The sequence below is a fragment of the Strix uralensis genome, chromosome 5, assembly GCF_047716275.1.
Source record: "Strix uralensis isolate ZFMK-TIS-50842 chromosome 5, bStrUra1, whole genome shotgun sequence".
NCBI classification, from domain to species: Eukaryota; Metazoa; Chordata; class Aves; order Strigiformes; family Strigidae; genus Strix; species Strix uralensis.
Window position 1 is genome coordinate 38,267,205 of NC_133976.1, and position 17,297 is coordinate 38,284,501.

Genomic DNA, 17,297 nt, shown 5'->3' on the forward strand with positions numbered 1-17,297 from the left:
ATATGTGCTATAAACTCACTTTATAATGTGTATATAGCCTATTGAAGAAATCCCCTTTTTTGTTTTGTTACTTTATGTGGGATTAAGTGTCAAGGAGGACAGGAAATCTCTAAGTTGTGATGGAAAATAAAGTTCCTTCAGTTTTCAGAATAAGGTTACTCACAGTGGAAAAGTAAATTTTTCTTGATTTTTCTTATAACAGCCTTTCACAGTACAGTGATGAAAACATGATGGATCCGTACAACCTGGCCATTTGTTTTGGGCCAACCCTGATGCCTGTTCCAGACATACAAGACCAGGTGTCTTGTCAGGCACATGTGAATGAGATAATCAAAACTATCATCATCCATCATGAGGCTATTTTTCCAGATGCTAAAGAACTTGATGGCCCAGTGTATGAAAAATGCATGGCTGGAGATGACTACTGGTAAGTCAGAACATTACCCTTCTATCTCCTTAAAATCATTAGTCTGCTTGTCTGGATAACTCCTGTGATACAGAATTACTTTCACACACAATAGAAGTATGAAGATAAATGAGAAGGGCATTTAGGTTCACATAGTAAAATGTTAGCTATAAAAAAACCAAAGAAGCAAAGGCAACTACAATGAGGTTCCCTACAACATTTTGTGCTGGAGGCTACCGTTGTGTTCAGCCAGATACAGCCAGTGTTCCAGGTGTACTGTGCAGAGCACACAGCCAGGTAGGAAACTGGCTCTCTGGCTGTGAACCACCTTAACGAATTTCAGCTTATGATGCCTCCCCCCTGCTCCTTTCCTCTTAGCAACACACACACATTTTTTATAAATGAAAGAATTCAGAGGTTCTGGAAACTTCTTAATAACTGAAGATGTTGTTTGAAGGAGAGTTGTGTGGGCTTCTTCAGTAATTGTGTATTCATAGCACATCATGAGAATTATGTTGCAGATAACTTTATAACGTTATAAGAATAATTTAAAATAATCTCATGGAGTTGGCATATTTTCAATATGTGTGGTTTCTCTCTCTGCTCAACCTTTTGTTTTCCTTCAGTGACAGCCCATACAGCGAACATGGTACATTAGAGGAAGTGGACCAGGATGCTAGTACAGAGCCCCATACCAGTGAGGACGGTATGTCTGTTGCATTACTGTGCCTTTGATGGGAGTAAATTTTACAGGTGTTTCGTGTGGGAGACCTTCTTTCTTTCCTAATTATGTCATATTTGAAAGAAGGGTATTTCAGTCCTGGTGTTCTGTAGCAAAGCCGGCATCTTTAATCTCTGTTTGTGTGCTTTTTCACTCTGATTCATCTGTGTTTGACCAGCTGTTTCCTTGTTTTCTCCTGATTTGCCCAGTCACAGGAAGGGCAAGAAAGAAACTATTTCAGTCAGCAGATATTATTTTCTGATATAATGTTACATTTTTAGTGACTCTTTATCTGTTGTCTGCAAAAACTAATCAAAAGTGTCTCTTTAAATATTTCAGCTAAGGGATATTTGCCATTCAGTGGGCTCTATTTTGATACAAATTTAAAAGCTGTTCCATCTGAATGATTTATAACTACTGAAAAACATGTGTGTATCCCCCACAGTGAAACTTCTGAACAATAGTCATTTGCTATAAATATTAATCACACATACTCTGACAGTACTGGGTACAATAGATATCCATGAAAAAATTGGTACATCTCTATTATATCAGTTCTTTTTAGTCAGATTTCCTGAAGGTGTATTTGACTGTGATGTATTTCAGTTGGACCATCCTTCAGATGTGCCTCCTGGTAACTTCTGCCCAGTTTCAAGCAAATGTAACATATGGAAGGAGGTGTCAAAATTGTTAAATAACTACCATTTTCCAGACAATTAGTAGCCAGTTAGAGGTGAAGGATTCAGAATAACACTCCCTGTAGAGAAGACCTGCAGTGTAAGCTCACTGAATATCAGGCAACCCAGACAGAGCAACCACAACACATGCACTTAGCACCAGCAGAAACAAAAGCTGCCTCAGAGCATGTATGGAAGGAGAAAGAGGAAGAGACAGAGAGGGGGAAAGGGGAGGAAAAGAACTACAGCACAGGATTATTCTTTTTTTTTAAATAAAGGATGTCATAAGGGATACTGGTTCGGAGCTGGGACAATTGCCACAGGGAAGGGGAACAGGAAGGTGTATCTATAGGAAACCTGGCTACACTGGTCCCATTGCACACAGAACAATGTAAACAATAATTCCACTCTAGCTGTACCCGTCTGCTTTGTCACGTAGACAAGCTGTCAGTGACAGATTGCCTGTCTATTGCTCTTTGCCGAGGTGAGGAGGGACAGGCAGACTCTATCCATGCAGCAGTTTGGAGAAGAGGGACAGTTGGGTGGGCAAGCGTCACAGAAGGGGGAAAAACTGAGAATAGGAGAGAAGTCAATGTTAACTTTCTCCCTGGGGTGTATACCTGTGCTTGCACCAGCAGTAGGGAATACTGACAGTTGTACAAGACAGCCTGTGCGTGGGTTCTTCTTGACCAGCTCTGTATAGCTAAACCCACTGTCTTTCTACAACACAGCTTTGCTAATTGGGTGTGAACAAACTCATAATTGCTTTTTTTTTTTCCCAAGACAGTATAGGTATACTTTATAAGAGCTCCTTCTTCCACTGAATGCCTTAAGCAAGAGTGGAAGCTGAAGAAGTCTGTCCATCTCTCATTTAGAGCAGAAGTAGTGAAATGCAGGTGACACATCACTTCAATATATTGGGGCCAACTTTGGGGTCCCGTGACCAAACTGAGAGATAAAGGCCCAAGTGGGCATGGAAAAGAAGTACAGCTTTTCAGCAGCAATCAAAAGCAGTTACTTCAAAACTGTGCCTAGGAGAGGTTAAAACATCAGCAGGATCCAGAGGAACTGGACCATGGCATCTCATAGTGCATCACCTGTGCCTTGATAATCATGGGCACTACACCACCACTGTGTTGTTGTTGTAACAGTTTTACATTCGTGTTGTGGTGCTACCTGTGTTACGACTGTGTCACTGGTGAAGACAAACCCTGAAGAGAATAGCTGTCAACAGGTCAAGTTCTGTTAAAAGATTTAACTGTTCAAGACGTGTTTTTTTGTTCACCATATTGGCCAGCAACTTAATTCTAGTTGCCCCATTGCACCTTCTTAATTAATGCAGTACTGAAAGGAAGTGGACATTTGTGTTTACAGCTAAATAATTGTTCGCACAAAAATATTTGTAATCTAGGGAAATACTGCTGCAGAGATAAAGGTTAGCAAGCCTGAATCACATACAAAACGTTGTTGGTCTTTGGTTCCCAGCCTGCAAGCCCAAACCCATTTTTTTCAATGGATACTGCTTTCTGTTGTAATAGCACATTTTTCTAATGTAGGTTACAGGCTTAAAATTAAATGTATTCACCATCTCTGCACATACAGTCATGTGTTTGCCCTTTGGACAATTCCTTTTAAAAAATGTTCTTGACACCAGACATGAGAATAGGTGAGAATTCTTCAGTTTGTATATTGAACCTCGTGAGAGTCACTGACTGACCTGTGATGGACAGAAAAAAGCTTTACTAAAGGGTCTGGAGTATTTTGGGTGTTTAATGTGATTGATTCATTGATTATAAGCTGGATGCATCACTGCTAGCTGTATGTGGAGAGAGAGAAAGGGAGGCGCAACATTGCTGCTGTATTGATCCGACATGTGGTACTATTCCAGCCAAAACCAGGACAATATATAAATACTTCATAACTGCTTAGATTGCCTTTTTTTTCCCCTAAGGTTACTGGTATTCATATATTTCTGTTGATCCTGGAAAGGGAAGAGAAAAGAAGGAGATGCATTTTACTGTAGTGTTTTCAGTCTTTTTTAGATGTGCAGAAAGTATCCCTGTTAAGTAAAACATATAAATTCCTTCTTTCTCCTAAATCTGGAAATGAAATTTAATTTGTGAAGTTCAGAATATTTGTACCCAAGCTGAGATACAAAAAATATCTATCTGTAATTTTGCTGCAGAAGAACCTTTACCTGCAAGTGCCTCTGCAGTAAAGATTCAAAGGATATTGTTCATGTTTTGCTGAAGCACTTTTTAGTGTATTTCCTTTACCTTCAATTTGCTGAAGATTTTTTTATTCTTGTTGGAGGCATGTGGAAAAGGGTGACTAGGTTTGTTTTCCAAGGAAGTAAGAGAGAATTTCCTGAGGAAGTTAAATAGATGGGTTTCTCCTGGGAAAACATACATACAATTAATATCATACTGTTCATAGATATCTCATAAAAATAGGGTAAAAACTGAGATGGTAGTTCGGCAGGAAACAAAAATTACAGGGACATGTAAGACTGTAAGTTATTGTTCTGTCCCCAGCACATAGTAATTATCCTGCTTTTCAGTAGTGCATGCTGTGATCTACATTTTGCCAGATTCTGTCAACACCTTGCAACATTTCTTTGCTTTTGCTATTCCCTAGTCAGAGAACTGCTGTCCAGAGGACAGGACTTTGAGATTGCAAAGTTGCTGTTCTCTGATGGGGTGCAAAAGAGGATAAAGACATTGGGAGATAGCATCTTCCCACAGAGTTCAAGGACATACTCTATTCCGGACAGCCAGGGTACATCAGGGAGAACTGAACAAGAGCAGAGCAGAGCAACAGCAAACCCTCCCCAAAGTGCAGTGGATCTTTTCCTTAGCTCCTTGTGCCCTGAGGCGTAGAGGGCAGTGCAGTGGCACTTCAGTGCCATCACCTCTGTAGGGAGGTTAGTACTGCATCTGGCATCCCAATCCCAAAAGTAAAATTAGCACTTATGTTTCTTCTGCCCTTTCTGCTCTTCCAAGAAGTGGAAGTTTTTCCCACAGTTCTTCAGTTTGACCTAATTTTTCACTTCCATAGCATTGCCTGAGTCACTAGAGATGATAGCTGGTGAGATCCTATGTCATCAAATACTTCTTGATATTGTAGGCGAATACCCCCAGGTATGGACAGAGCAGTGCAATTACCATTTCCTTCTGAGCTGTCAGTTTTACTGTTAGACATTCAGTACCACACAGAATTTGAGTTACAAATCCCAAATACAGCTTTCATCAGCTTTGCTTTTTTGGAAATGCTTGTCTGTCATTCAGTAACCTTGATATTAGATGGTTTAACTTTTCAAAATGCATTTATTTCTAAGAGTAACTGTCATGGTGCTTTGGTTTTAACTATTAAGGCTTGACCTATAACAAGGTGAATTACTATTTAAGTACAGTCTCAGTACTGTTTGCTACAGGAAAGTTCTCTCCATGTGAAAGCAACATTCAAGCAAAGAAAATGCCCCTTTCAAAATAATAAAACCTGTCTGAACTTACTTTTGGTTCTATTAAGAAAACTGTGTCAGATCTAGTGGGCACTCCTCTCTGAGGAGGTGGGTTTTGTTACCCAGGCAATCTAACGAACATGTCTCAGAAGTCACATCCGTTATGGTTACATTACCGATTCATACAGCTGGTCCAGTGGGGCAACTTCCTTCAGACCTCTGAGAAAGTATGTGAGTTTTGCAGGCGATGGAAGGATACAAAAAACAGATTCCCATTGTGCACCACGCTTAGATTAGTGTAATTCCACTGAGGGAGATAGAACTATTTCTAGTTTAGCCCATTAATTTGTAAATAAAAAGATCTGTATACTCAAATGTGGGATAGTATATGATCTGTTGAAATTAGCAGAGAAGCAGGAAATCCCATAGCTATTCAGTGTAGGGGTTTATCAATCAATCCGGTATCCATGACCATTATCAATTACAGTCAGAAAATGTCAAAGGAAATTCTGTAGAGGAAATTTGGGATTTTCTTACTTGCTGTAAAGCTTTTTTGTTTGGTTGGGGTTTTTTGCATTTTAAAGTATTACCTGTTAGTGACTGACTGGCTCTCTGAAACCTGGGAGCTTTTGCTTCTGAATTTTTGACCCACTCTTCCATAACCCATAACATAACAACTACAGTCTGAGAACAGCATGTTCATACAGCCGTCTGCTCAGTCCTACCTGATCCCAGTAATACCTTCTTATAATGAATTCCACAAGCAACGCGCATGATATGTGTAAAAACAGCATTCTTTTGTCAGTGTTACATTATTGCCATTCAGCTTAGTATTGCCCTCTTAAACATGATGCAAGATAAAGATCTGTTTAGTTTTATTTCTTTTAATTTGGCAATAGTGTCTTTCCATGCCTGTAGTCTCTTTGTCACATCCGTACTTTCTGTTAGAAAGACTGTAAACAGAGCATCTAGAAATGAAAGCAAGATTGTATATTAGAATATACACACCAGCAGGTTTAAAGGTTTCCTAGTTTTCCAGAATGATTCTTTCTATGTCATCTTTACATTTTCTTTGCTTAAAAACATAAAACCAAGAAACCTGTCACCCCACCCACCCACCCACCAGGGAATGCCTGCCAGCAAGCCATCCAGTTGGGTGCATTTTCAGGAATTAATATTGTTATTGCTATATACTGCATTTATATAATCAAGGTCATTTCTCCCAGTGTACATTACTTTTGCATGTGTAACAGTGAATTCCCCATACCACTGTATGCCATCTCTGGAAAGTTTCCAAGTTTGTAAGCCCTGAACACCCTGCAGTTCACCACTGACAAGAGTTCTTAGCATGACTGCAGAAGCAGCAAACCACAAGACACCCTTCTGCAGGCTGGGCAAGTTATTTAAAAAATGAGCTGCAAACTATAACCTCAATAAAGGTGCTATCATTATGTTTTCATGCTGCAGGATGAAGTTAATTTTAAAAAGACATTCCTGTGCAAAATGTTGTCATAAAGGCACAGTGGCTTTCATTACCAGCCTGGTTCTTTGGGGAATTACAACCTCAGCAATTTTAATTTGCACCAGACGGAAAGTTGCTATGCTAGTCATTAGCCCAGATGTTAATTTCCATCTAAATATTGCTCAAATTATGTAAAGAAATTTGTCATTTGGGGGACTCTGAGTTATTGGAATCAGCAAAGTGTGACTTTTAAACCTGTATTTTGCAGGTTTTTCTTATGTTTTGAGTCTGTGATGACAAATTTTTTGATCTATTTGAGCTCAGGTGGTTTTGGTTTTGTGCAGAAGAAACTGGAGGCTGTTAAAATCACAGCTGTTTCACTGATGCCTGGGCACAGCTCTGAAGATACCTGCAGGCAGACATTCAGCAGGGACCCTTCACTGACATCAGTAGGTTTCCGACCCAAGTGTAGGTTACAGGATGGAGTCCATTACCCGTGTAAGGCTGAATTTACTAGCATGCTGACCGATTAGTCAGGACTGCTGTAACCAATGTTTGATTTCAGAAAACAACCAGCCTCCCCTGCAGAAACCAGAGGAATGCGGGATGCTGGAGCAGGCAGAGCTGTCTTAGGCAACTTCAGGCCACACAGGGACTACCCCTGTGGAGGAGTCATCCTTAGGCAGTCTGGAGCTGTCTGCCTCACTCTAAAAGAGTGTTAAGGAAGCAGATTAAGTTAAGGAAGCACTAGGCTTCAGTGTTGTGTAAAACACTAGGTTTTCACTAGGTCTGCATACTCGTCACATAAAAGAAATCTCATAGCCCAACTGGGCAGAGTAGCCCTACTCATACACAGGGAAATCCTGTCTTCCTTCCTTTGCCACGGCAGATGTTAAAGGCACTCACAGTTACTTTTCCTTTATCACACTTCCTTGGGCCTCTTGATTATTCATCTGAGTTTGTTCATCTTGTTTTCAGAGGTCTTCATTGCCTGGCCTCCATCCCACTCCCCAGCCATGAAGGAGCCCTTGCAGCAGGAGGCAGAGGCCTCTCTCCCAGCAGCAGCTGTTGTAACATTTGAATATGCTGTTATGTTTTCTGCAGCTTGCAAAGCAACCCAGATGTTTCACACCTGGGGCACAGATTAATTGTGTTTCTTTGTAAGGGATATATTATAACTACAGCCTGAAGTCTGCCTTAGCTCAGCTGATCTCTGTCAGCTCTGCTCAATAAGAATGAGCACCGAGAAAATGTAATAAATGGGTTCTATGAAACCAAAATGAGCAGGAAAGCCAGTGTGGAATCTGGTATCTGTTCTTCTTCCCTCCCTACCCAGAGTGCGAGCCCATAGAAGCTATAGCCAAGTTTGACTACGCTGGAAGATCTACACGAGAACTCTCTTTCAAGAAAGGAGCTTCCCTTCTGCTCTATCACCGAGCATCTGAAGACTGGTGGGAAGGAAGGCACAATGGAATTGATGGCCTTGTCCCTCACCAGTACATAGTGGTGCAGGATATGTAAGCAGTGTCTGGTGTGACTAGGTTACTGATGGGGTGTAAAGCATGCTGAAGCAATTAACAAAGTGATTTCCAAATGGGACAGAAATTTGAAGGCTCAGATAGATTAAACATTTGCCTTCTATGCAGGATGCCTCTGTCTTTATTGCCCTGAATTGACAGCTCTTAATCAAAAGTCACTACTAGGCTAAGATACTTTTTTTATGGATACATTCCCAGTACATTAAGAGACAGATGCTGCTGCACCTATTTTAATTTGACTGTCTCTTTGTAGCAATTGCTGACGTTTAAATTCAGAATAGCAGGGGCTGGAGAAATGCAGCCCTGAACTCCTGTTTTACAGCATTAAGCATGTGCTTTGCCAAGGGTGACAAAATTCTTCTTTACAGAAAGGTTACACTCAAAATATAAAGAGTTCAGTAAACAGAAGGATTATAAGTAATTTTTGGAGACATGAAGGAGCTGCAGTGCATTATAACGTGCCTGCTTTTCTTAAGGGGATTAAAATCTAGGAGTGCCAGGATGCTCTTTGTCACATTTAACTGGCTGACTTCTCATCTCACCATGTGTGTTCTGTTCAGGGATGATACTTTCTCAGATACACTGAGCCAAAAAGCAGATAGTGAGGCCAGCAGCGGACCCATAACTGAGGATAAGTCATCATCAAAGGACATGAACTCTCCCACTGACCGTCACTCTGACGTGTATTTAGGAAGGTAAGCTTGAGCATAACATGTTTTCAGTAGTACTGCTCACAGCTCAGGTAACACAGCAATTAATTTTCCATGTGCTTATGGTGGGTCACTACAACTTGTCCCATAACCACTTCTTCATTGGTGCAGGCAAAGAAAGAGATCAGAACCTCCACCTCCTTTACGACGCCCCGGCAGGAGCAGTGACGGTCACTGCCCCATACACCCACCTCACCCTCTCTCCAACTCGTCCGTGGAGCTAGGTTCCCCCAACCTGGCAACTCACTGCAGTCCCAGAGCCCTCCTTCAAAATCGCAGCTTCAATGCTGACAGCCCTGAAAGGCGACGTAGACCTGGACATGGCAGTCTCACTAACATCAGTAGGCACGATTCTCTAAAGAAGATTGATAGCCCTCCAATTAGAAGATCTACATCATCTGGTCAGTACACAGGTTTCAATGACCATAAACCACTGGACCCAGAGTCAATAGCTCAGGTTTGTGTCTTTTTTATTTTATGTCACTCTCTGATTTTCTGAGGAGCAAGTCTCGGTGAACAGCATAGCAGAGCACATACACTGGTAGGAGTGGGTGTGCAGGAGAATATCCTACTCAGCTTTCTAAAGAGTGTGTGTGAAAGAAGATGCATTAAGGGATCCTGGATAGAAGAAGCACAAGGGGAAATAGACATTGCAGAAGCAATAAAAAGAAATTATTTTCCATTATACTGTAATGAAATTGCCTCTGCCACACGGAACGCTAGGATAGTGTATAATTACAACAGCTACGTAAATCGCTGTGCTCTGATGAAGGCTGGCCTATTCTAACTTGCATGTGATTAGTGTTCAATTATTTCTCACTATTACGGTATGCAGAAGAGTGCTCTGACTGGCTAGTAGCGACCATTGCCATTCACAGCACAGATTTACATTCCAGGGTCTTGTGGATTTTACGTAGTTTTCATGTAGTTCATATATAGTTCATACCATATGTTGATTTGATGCTTGTAGTTGTGCCTAAGAACATGATGTGCAAGATGTTGCACCTGCATAAATCATGGGCCATCTCACCCCTGTGTGAACACTCACCTGTCTCATTCCTGGCACGGAAGAGGTGAGGATGGAATAGGGAGCACCCTGATCATCAAACTGGTCTGTTGTACAGAGCTGGTAACAGCTTTTGAGCAAATAGATACCACCGTCTTCAAAACTCACATTTTGTCTAGGTAGAATAACATGATTACTAGGGGCACCCTGAGGGTACAGTATGATTGCAAAACTATTTTACAATAACACTAACACTCATGTTTTAAAATCTAATGTACTGGCAATGCTTGCTTTCAAACTTTGCTTCCAACAAGGGATAGAAGGGACTGTCATGCTTGGTCAGAAAGCTGAATCCAAGTATTAGAGTTAGAAAGTATGAATGTTGTTACTGTTTTATTTTACTCTATTATTTGTTTACCTTCCTGGAACCACATACAGTGCTGATTGGCTTAAGCTACTTTTTTTTTAATGCCTAGACTAGCCTAGACGCAATAAAAGAACCCAGATTTTGATTAAACTATATGAAAGTCACTGTGAGCAAGCAGGGAATACCAGATATTCTAACCTTAGTTGTAACTCAGTACCACTGAAAAGTAGTAAATTAATGTCTTGGTGCATTCTTTTAGCATTTGTGCCAGAAATCCTGATGAAAAAAAGAATTTCTTAGGTAAGCTCACTGAATATCTTGCAGTTTTTTCTGCTTAAGATTTAACTCAGAGAAACAAGAGGAGAGAAGAGCTGATAGACACACAGGCTTTATTTTGTTACAAAACCAGGTTTGATAATCCGTATGAGGGAATACAGATCCTGAACATCTGAGGTACTAGATGAGGAGAGCAGTTAGCTAACAGTTAGCAAATGGACTAAAATCTTTACAGCTGTCAGTACCCAAGAGATGACAGAAATCTTCACACTTAAAAACAATGCTAAGCAAATATACGTTGTCCTGACAGTTACTTAATAAAATGGCTTGCAGGTTTTGGTTTAATGGATTTTTTTAATTCTCTCATGTAAATAGGTTAAATATTTGTAATGTCCAGCCAAAGCTGCCATGTTGTCAATCGTAGTGTCTTTCAAGTAAATCTGGTGGAAATTGGTTTTAGCACTATAATATTTGTTAAAGAGAGGATGGTTGGCAAATTAATTCATGCATTTCTCACCCCCTCTCCTTGCTCCTCCGGTGCTTTGCATTCAGTAGTGATTCAAATGACATGCCACTTTCTCTGTGCTCTGACCCAGGACATCGAGGAGACAATGAACACAGCACTGAACGAGCTCCGTGAGCTGGAGCGGCAGAGCTCGGCGAAGCACGCCCCGGATGTCGTGTTGGACACCTTGGAACAAATGAAAAACACCCCCACCCCTGCCACCTCCACAGAGTCACTCAGCCCTCTCCACAGCGTCGTTTTAAGGAGCTCTGAGCCTCAGATCCGCCGTAGCACTAGTTCTTCCAGTGACACCATGAGTACTTTCAAGCCCATGGTGGCCCCTAGAATGGGAGTGCAGCTGAAACCTCCTGCTCTTAGGCCAAAACCTATTGTTCTTCCAAAAACAAATCCTAGCATAGGGCCTTCCCCTCCTTCCCAGGGTCCAGCCGACAAATCTTGCACAATGTAGACAGCTCAGCCACCCACAGTGCCCGACTGGGATATGCTAGGGAAAGGGATGGATTAATGATAGAAGTCAGGGCTCCGTAACATCGTTTGTTCATGTTTGTAACTGGAGAGGCTTTGTTTTTCAGTGTTTTTGAATGTATTGTCTGAAACTATCTACATTAACATGGGCATTTGTATTTTGTATGGTTTCAATTAAAAGAAAAACTGGACAGTTGTGCATCATTTTAAAAAACAAACATAGACTTACTTGAAAACTTGATGCTGCACCATTTGTAATAAAAACAACACGGATCACAGCTTGCCACATTGTACCATACTTCACAGTCTTACTGTAGCTATATAATAACAGATCCTGCACAAAACTATGGGGTGGGTGGGTCAGGGAAGGAGGGACCTCTCATTTCTGGGTCACCAAACCAAATCTCAAGCAGGTTAGTAAGAAATGAAATATAGCATGTGAGGATTAAGTGTCTGTGTGGAATGTCTAAGTCATCTCAGTCCACATTTCTTATTTAAGACACACCAAAAAAACCCCCACCAAACCCTCACAACTCATAATTGGCACTGAGTTTTAGCTTTCTTGTTGGCAGTCTCGCTAGAGACGAGTGTTGGATGGATCTGGAGATCACACTGCTCTCACCAATGAAAAGCAGCATTCCAGGTCACAGCCAAAGCACATCTCCAGGACAGTATCTAGAAACTCCTTTTGCTGCCCTCTGTAATAGTGTACCTTTTCCCATGAAGCTAGCCCTTCGTTCCCCAATACCACATTTTTCACAAAAGCTAAATTCATTTAGAGTTCATAGTTGAGCGAGCCAGGCTCTGGGGAGTACGTGAACCTGTTGGTCCATTAGGGAGGCTGATAGGCGATTAAAAGGATCAACTACACAGTAATTCAGCAAAGTATCCCATTGACTTTATTGCTCAGCGTCCAATTAAAGACACGATTTGAGTCATAATAGTTGGAGTTTCGAGCTGACCTTGCTCCGCTGGCTGCCTTGCACAGCGCAAACACGGTTTGCTGACGGCAGCAAGACAGGGGCTCTCTGAAGAGGGACTACCTCCTGCCAGCGATGCCGGGGTCACTCACGGGACAGACGGCTGTGTTTCTACCACCTAGATTCAAAGCCGACGAAAGTTTTCCATAACTGCTTTGCACCCCTTCCCCTTTGTTTTTTTAAATGACAGAAATCAGTACCTTTCTTATGTCTGTGTGAGTGACAACTGTCAACTTTGCTTAGCGCTCTGTTGTTAAACTTTGTTAGGCGTGAACTAAATGTACAGCTGTTTTGCACACTGCAACAGTAAGCCATAACATTATTTCTGTGAATATATTTTCTGGCATCCAATCCATAAAATAAGTTTCAGTGAAGAAGATGGGGAAAAAAAAAAATCTGTTGTGGTACAGTACAACTGACTTTAAGCAAGATCTGTCTTTCCACATATTCTTTAAGATCTCACAGTTGGAAAGCTTGAAGTTTACCACTCGCTATACATAAACAATTGAGTTTGGGAGGAGAAGAATAGTGATAAAATTTGATAAGTGTGATTACTGAGGTGACAGGAGCAATTTCCTGTTGTTACTTAGGAGCAACTTACTCCTGCTCTGGTTTACACCCTGTAGATAGGTACTGCAAAGCCCCAGGTGTGAAGTACCCCATGAACCGCCTCTGAGAACCAAACTGCTCCTGGTATTTGCAAACCTTTTTCAACCCTGCCACAGACTTCACAGGCATCTAGGTTAGAGGCAAATTCTTAATCCACCACAGCGGATTGTGCAGCATTGGTCAGTGAACCTCCAGCCCTCTCAACTGTACTGCCTAGTCCTAATACCAGGGCAAGAGCCTAAGCCAGGCCAGCCCCAGCTGCAGCCCAGCACTGGTCTATAGGGTCTGTTCACTTGGTTGGGACCAGAAGATACTTTCAAGTAGTTCCCCAATTTACTAGAATCAGTGGAACAAACTGGAATTTCAGCTTTCATCTACATGCAGTTTTAGTCTAGCATTTTTAAATTAACCCACCTGGCATAATTGAGATGGATACCTGTATCTTTAAATTGCATAGGGAATTTTGTATGTTTAAATAACTGTACTGGACTCCATAATGCTTATATTAGAAATTGTTTAGCAAAAGAAAATATTAGAAACAGTGCTTTAGTGAATGCATCCACTTAGTGCATTCACACAGTTAAATGTGTAGTTTGATGGTTATTATAGATACTTAAAAGTATAGTAAGTGGATATGTAACAGGAAAGACTGCTACAACTACAGACGTACTAAAGGGTAACTCCTGCACACCTAATCCAATCAGTATTGTCCCTTACTGTCAAGGTTGGTAAATTGCAGTACTGGTAGCTTCCTGCTTGTTGACTGTTACCTAATTGTGTCAATGTACATCTGTAGTATGTACATGTGAAAGTGCCTTTAAATTTTAGAGGAGCTTTAGCCTTGCTCTTGTACTGTTGCATTTCCATTGCATCCCTCCCTGTTTGTGTATGGCTGCATTCCCATTGCATTCCTTCCACTCTCAAAGAACAAATAAAAACATGGAAATTTCACGGTTCTGGAAGAGAAATGTACTGTTAATCTGTTGTGACAATGCACTTTTATGTATAGTACTGTACATTTTTGGCATGTACCATTACAAGCTTCAGTATACATTCAGGTTTGTTCCTCATAGTGTATCTTTATAATAAAGAAGATTGTTCTGTCTGTGCGTGTAGTTTTGCTGGGTAAACTGCTGTATCTTCTGACGTGGATTGCCAATCTACCTTTACCTTCCACATAAAGGGAAAACAACCAGCATCCCCCAGCCACCCACACCCCACCCTGCATCAGGTCCCATCACCATCTTGGCCTGAAGATGTGCTTGTCCCCAGACAGGCTCCTACCTGACTTAAAGAACACCATCCCCATAAGCTCACACAGGTCCCTCCGTACCTGAAGACCCCCCACAAAGAGCCATCAACCTCACACAGTTCTGCCTTAGCACCCATCAAGGGCAGCCAACCCCACTCCTGCCGGCTGCGTGACACCCCTGACACCCATTCGGCCAACACTCTGCCACAACCCTCCTGTTCCCCGTGGGAGAAACTGGGTGGAAGAAAAAACAAGACTCCAGCTTCCACATTTTAAAAACACTGTCCCAGAGTGAAAAGGGAAAAAAGGTCTACCTGGGGGCATTCCTTACAGCAGAAGAAGGGGGGACGCAGAGTGCCACAGGTCAAGGTTATCTTTAGTGACCACATGTCTGAGTGGTGGTGGCCATACACACACCTCCAGAGCTGGCTCCAGGAACCAGGGGCTGTCAGTGTCAGGCTGATGGCTGCAGGAGGGACCGTCAGCCATGGATCAGATGCTGTCGAGGACAATTCCTGGGCTTGGACTGCGGCTGCCTGGACAGGCCCGCCATGCTGCCCAACTTATATGCATTGAGGGTGAGAAGAGCTACTTGGAAATGCACTTCCAATCTTTGCTTAAAAGAAAATTAGGGGCAGGAGCTGCAGCTGAAGGGGTTGGTTTTAAAGTCATCTCTGGTTGTGGTTGAGGATCACCACCTGCCAGAGGGGAAGAAGGAGATGTATGTCAGGCAGTGTGGGGTGGTATGGGAGGATGGGCACGCCAGCCACCTTGACTCAGAGTAGGGCTTTCATTCTTGACACTGGGAAAGCTGCCGTAATGCAACTGTTCGTTAGTGGACTCATTGATCAGTCTGTGGTGGCAGCCTTTGTACCACAGTGTCCAGTGACCTACTTTGGGTATTTCTTCTTGTCCCCTACTGCACAAAAGCTGACTTAAGAAATTCAGGAGGGAACAGCAAAGGTCATTCCTCATTCAAGGTTCTGCACAGCCCAGAAGACTTGTAACCCAATTTCCACAGTCAGCCCCTACACTCTTGAGGAGAGAGGCTTCTGTGGTGGCTTTTAATCTGTTTCAAAATAAATAAGAAAACACAAGAAGAAGCATCTCCTCCTGTTGTGTAATGTGAAGTTTTGCTGTTGCGCTGCGCTGACTTCTTAGCTTGCTTCTAGGTTTTGTAGTGGAAAAAACTCAACTCTCACGGAGACAGCCAAAGGTTTTGGCAGGTGACTAGGGAACAGCTGACTTTACTGGCACTCAGAAAAGCAAAGGGATGATGAGTTGTTTTGCTTAGAAAAGTGTATTAACTGTGCGGACAATGAGCAGCAGTGGCAGCAGGGTGTTCAGTTCTCAGGCCGCTGCTGAAAATTGCTGTTTCAAGCCCTGTGCGTCTCCAGGACACAGCACTGCCCTGGCCTGCACAAACGCCTCCTCAGCCAGCATAAGGAAACCATGAAGGTTCAGCCCAGGTTTTAAGTTCTCTTTGGAAAAGACGCATGGTTTTTTTGCTTACTTTGCGTCTCAAGGGAACTTACCCTGCCCAGGAGGAGCCACAGTCACTCTGCTCAGTCACTGCTACTCCGTGGGACTAGCCTTGATGTTAGTCTGGATAGTACTGGTACATGGGGAACAACTGAAATCAGACAAAGTATTAACTAGTGATGGTACAGGATGAAAGTACCATTCTTGTAGCTAGGAATATTGCTTTTTTCATTAACTTGGCTCTTCGGGGAAAAAAATTAAATATCTATGAAAGCCCAAATAGATCAACAATTTAGCATCTTAAAATCCAGTTAGCTAAAACAGTTCAATTACTGTTAAAAAACCCCAAACCTAACACTAAGTTTTAGACATACCATTGTAATTGCAGCTTCTCCCTTGCTTTCTGTTTCACTCGAGGGTGTTTGCAGATCATGCTGCTGACAGTGCCAATCTCTGCCAGCACTATGGCTCCAGCAGACCCAGCATGAGCAGGTTTTCCTGCCAGGGGGCTGGAATGCTGGGATCCTTATGACATGGATGTGCCACTCACTCTCTCCACCACAGTGCCACAGCCTGCCTGGACTGCAATGGCCTTGGCCTCAGCCTGGATCACACTGTCCCCCCCTCCCAGGCCCCCCAGCACACAGCCCTGCTGGATACCCCACCTCCCTCTGACAGCCCCTCTCTCCCCCTGGCCCCAGCAGTGCTACTGTAACCCTAGCACAGTATTTCAGTTCCTCTCATCCAGCCATCCTACTGATCAACAAGGCCAAAACTGGTGGAAAGGAAAATAGAAAACGGCAGGTCAAGGGCCAAGCCATCTGATGCACCATCCCAGCCAGACAGGAGAACAAAATTTCTGTAGTGGCACTAAGCCGTACTTAAGGGAGAAGAGAGTGATGTATTTCCTTACCTTCTCACTCACATGACAGATATAGAGAGAGCTGGCAGGCCCACGGGCCGGAAGGTGACATGCAGAATGCGATGCTGACTGAGGGATTAAATAGTGTTCAATAACATAAACTAGGTCCATCTGAATTAGACAAGTCAGCGGGTTTTCTCTCACCTTTCTCAACGCATACATACAAATAAAAAAATGCAGGAATACAGTTTTTATGCCTAACTCTGCAGTCAGCTGAGCCTGTGCCCCATGGCTGCACAAGGACAGTGCATCCCCAGTTAGGCTGCAGTCATCTCCCAGCAGGGTCAGGCCACACTAGTCACCACTGACACCCAAGAGAGGCTTTTTGGTCTGGGGTTAGAGGTTGGTCCTTTTCCCTTTTTTTAATTAACAAACTGCATTGATTTATTTTTCTTTTCAAGTAGCGTGGCAATGGAATAAGTGTGAAGTACAAGGCAA

The 17,297-nt window shown here is 42.5% G+C and overlaps 1 protein-coding gene across 4 annotated transcripts in view; it reads left to right on the plus strand.

The window, feature by feature from the left end:
* Positions 1-14,308, plus strand: part of SRGAP1 (SLIT-ROBO Rho GTPase activating protein 1) — a 156,344-nt gene extending 142,036 nt beyond the window's left edge. For 3 of the 4 annotated variants that reach the window (XM_074870502.1, XM_074870505.1, XM_074870504.1), the window contains 6 exons: positions 203-427; positions 1,033-1,112; positions 8,063-8,243; positions 8,825-8,959; positions 9,086-9,431; positions 11,220-14,308. In XM_074870502.1, the coding sequence (XP_074726603.1) occupies positions 203-427; positions 1,033-1,112; positions 8,063-8,243; positions 8,825-8,959; positions 9,086-9,431; positions 11,220-11,597 (1,345 nt within the window). In that variant the 3' untranslated portion in view covers positions 11,598-14,308. The remainder of the gene's footprint in view (positions 1-202; positions 428-1,032; positions 1,113-8,062; positions 8,244-8,824; positions 8,960-9,085; positions 9,432-11,219) is intronic. The other variant, XM_074870503.1, reaches the window with a different exon arrangement.
* Positions 14,309-17,297: the final 2,989 nt, after the last annotated feature.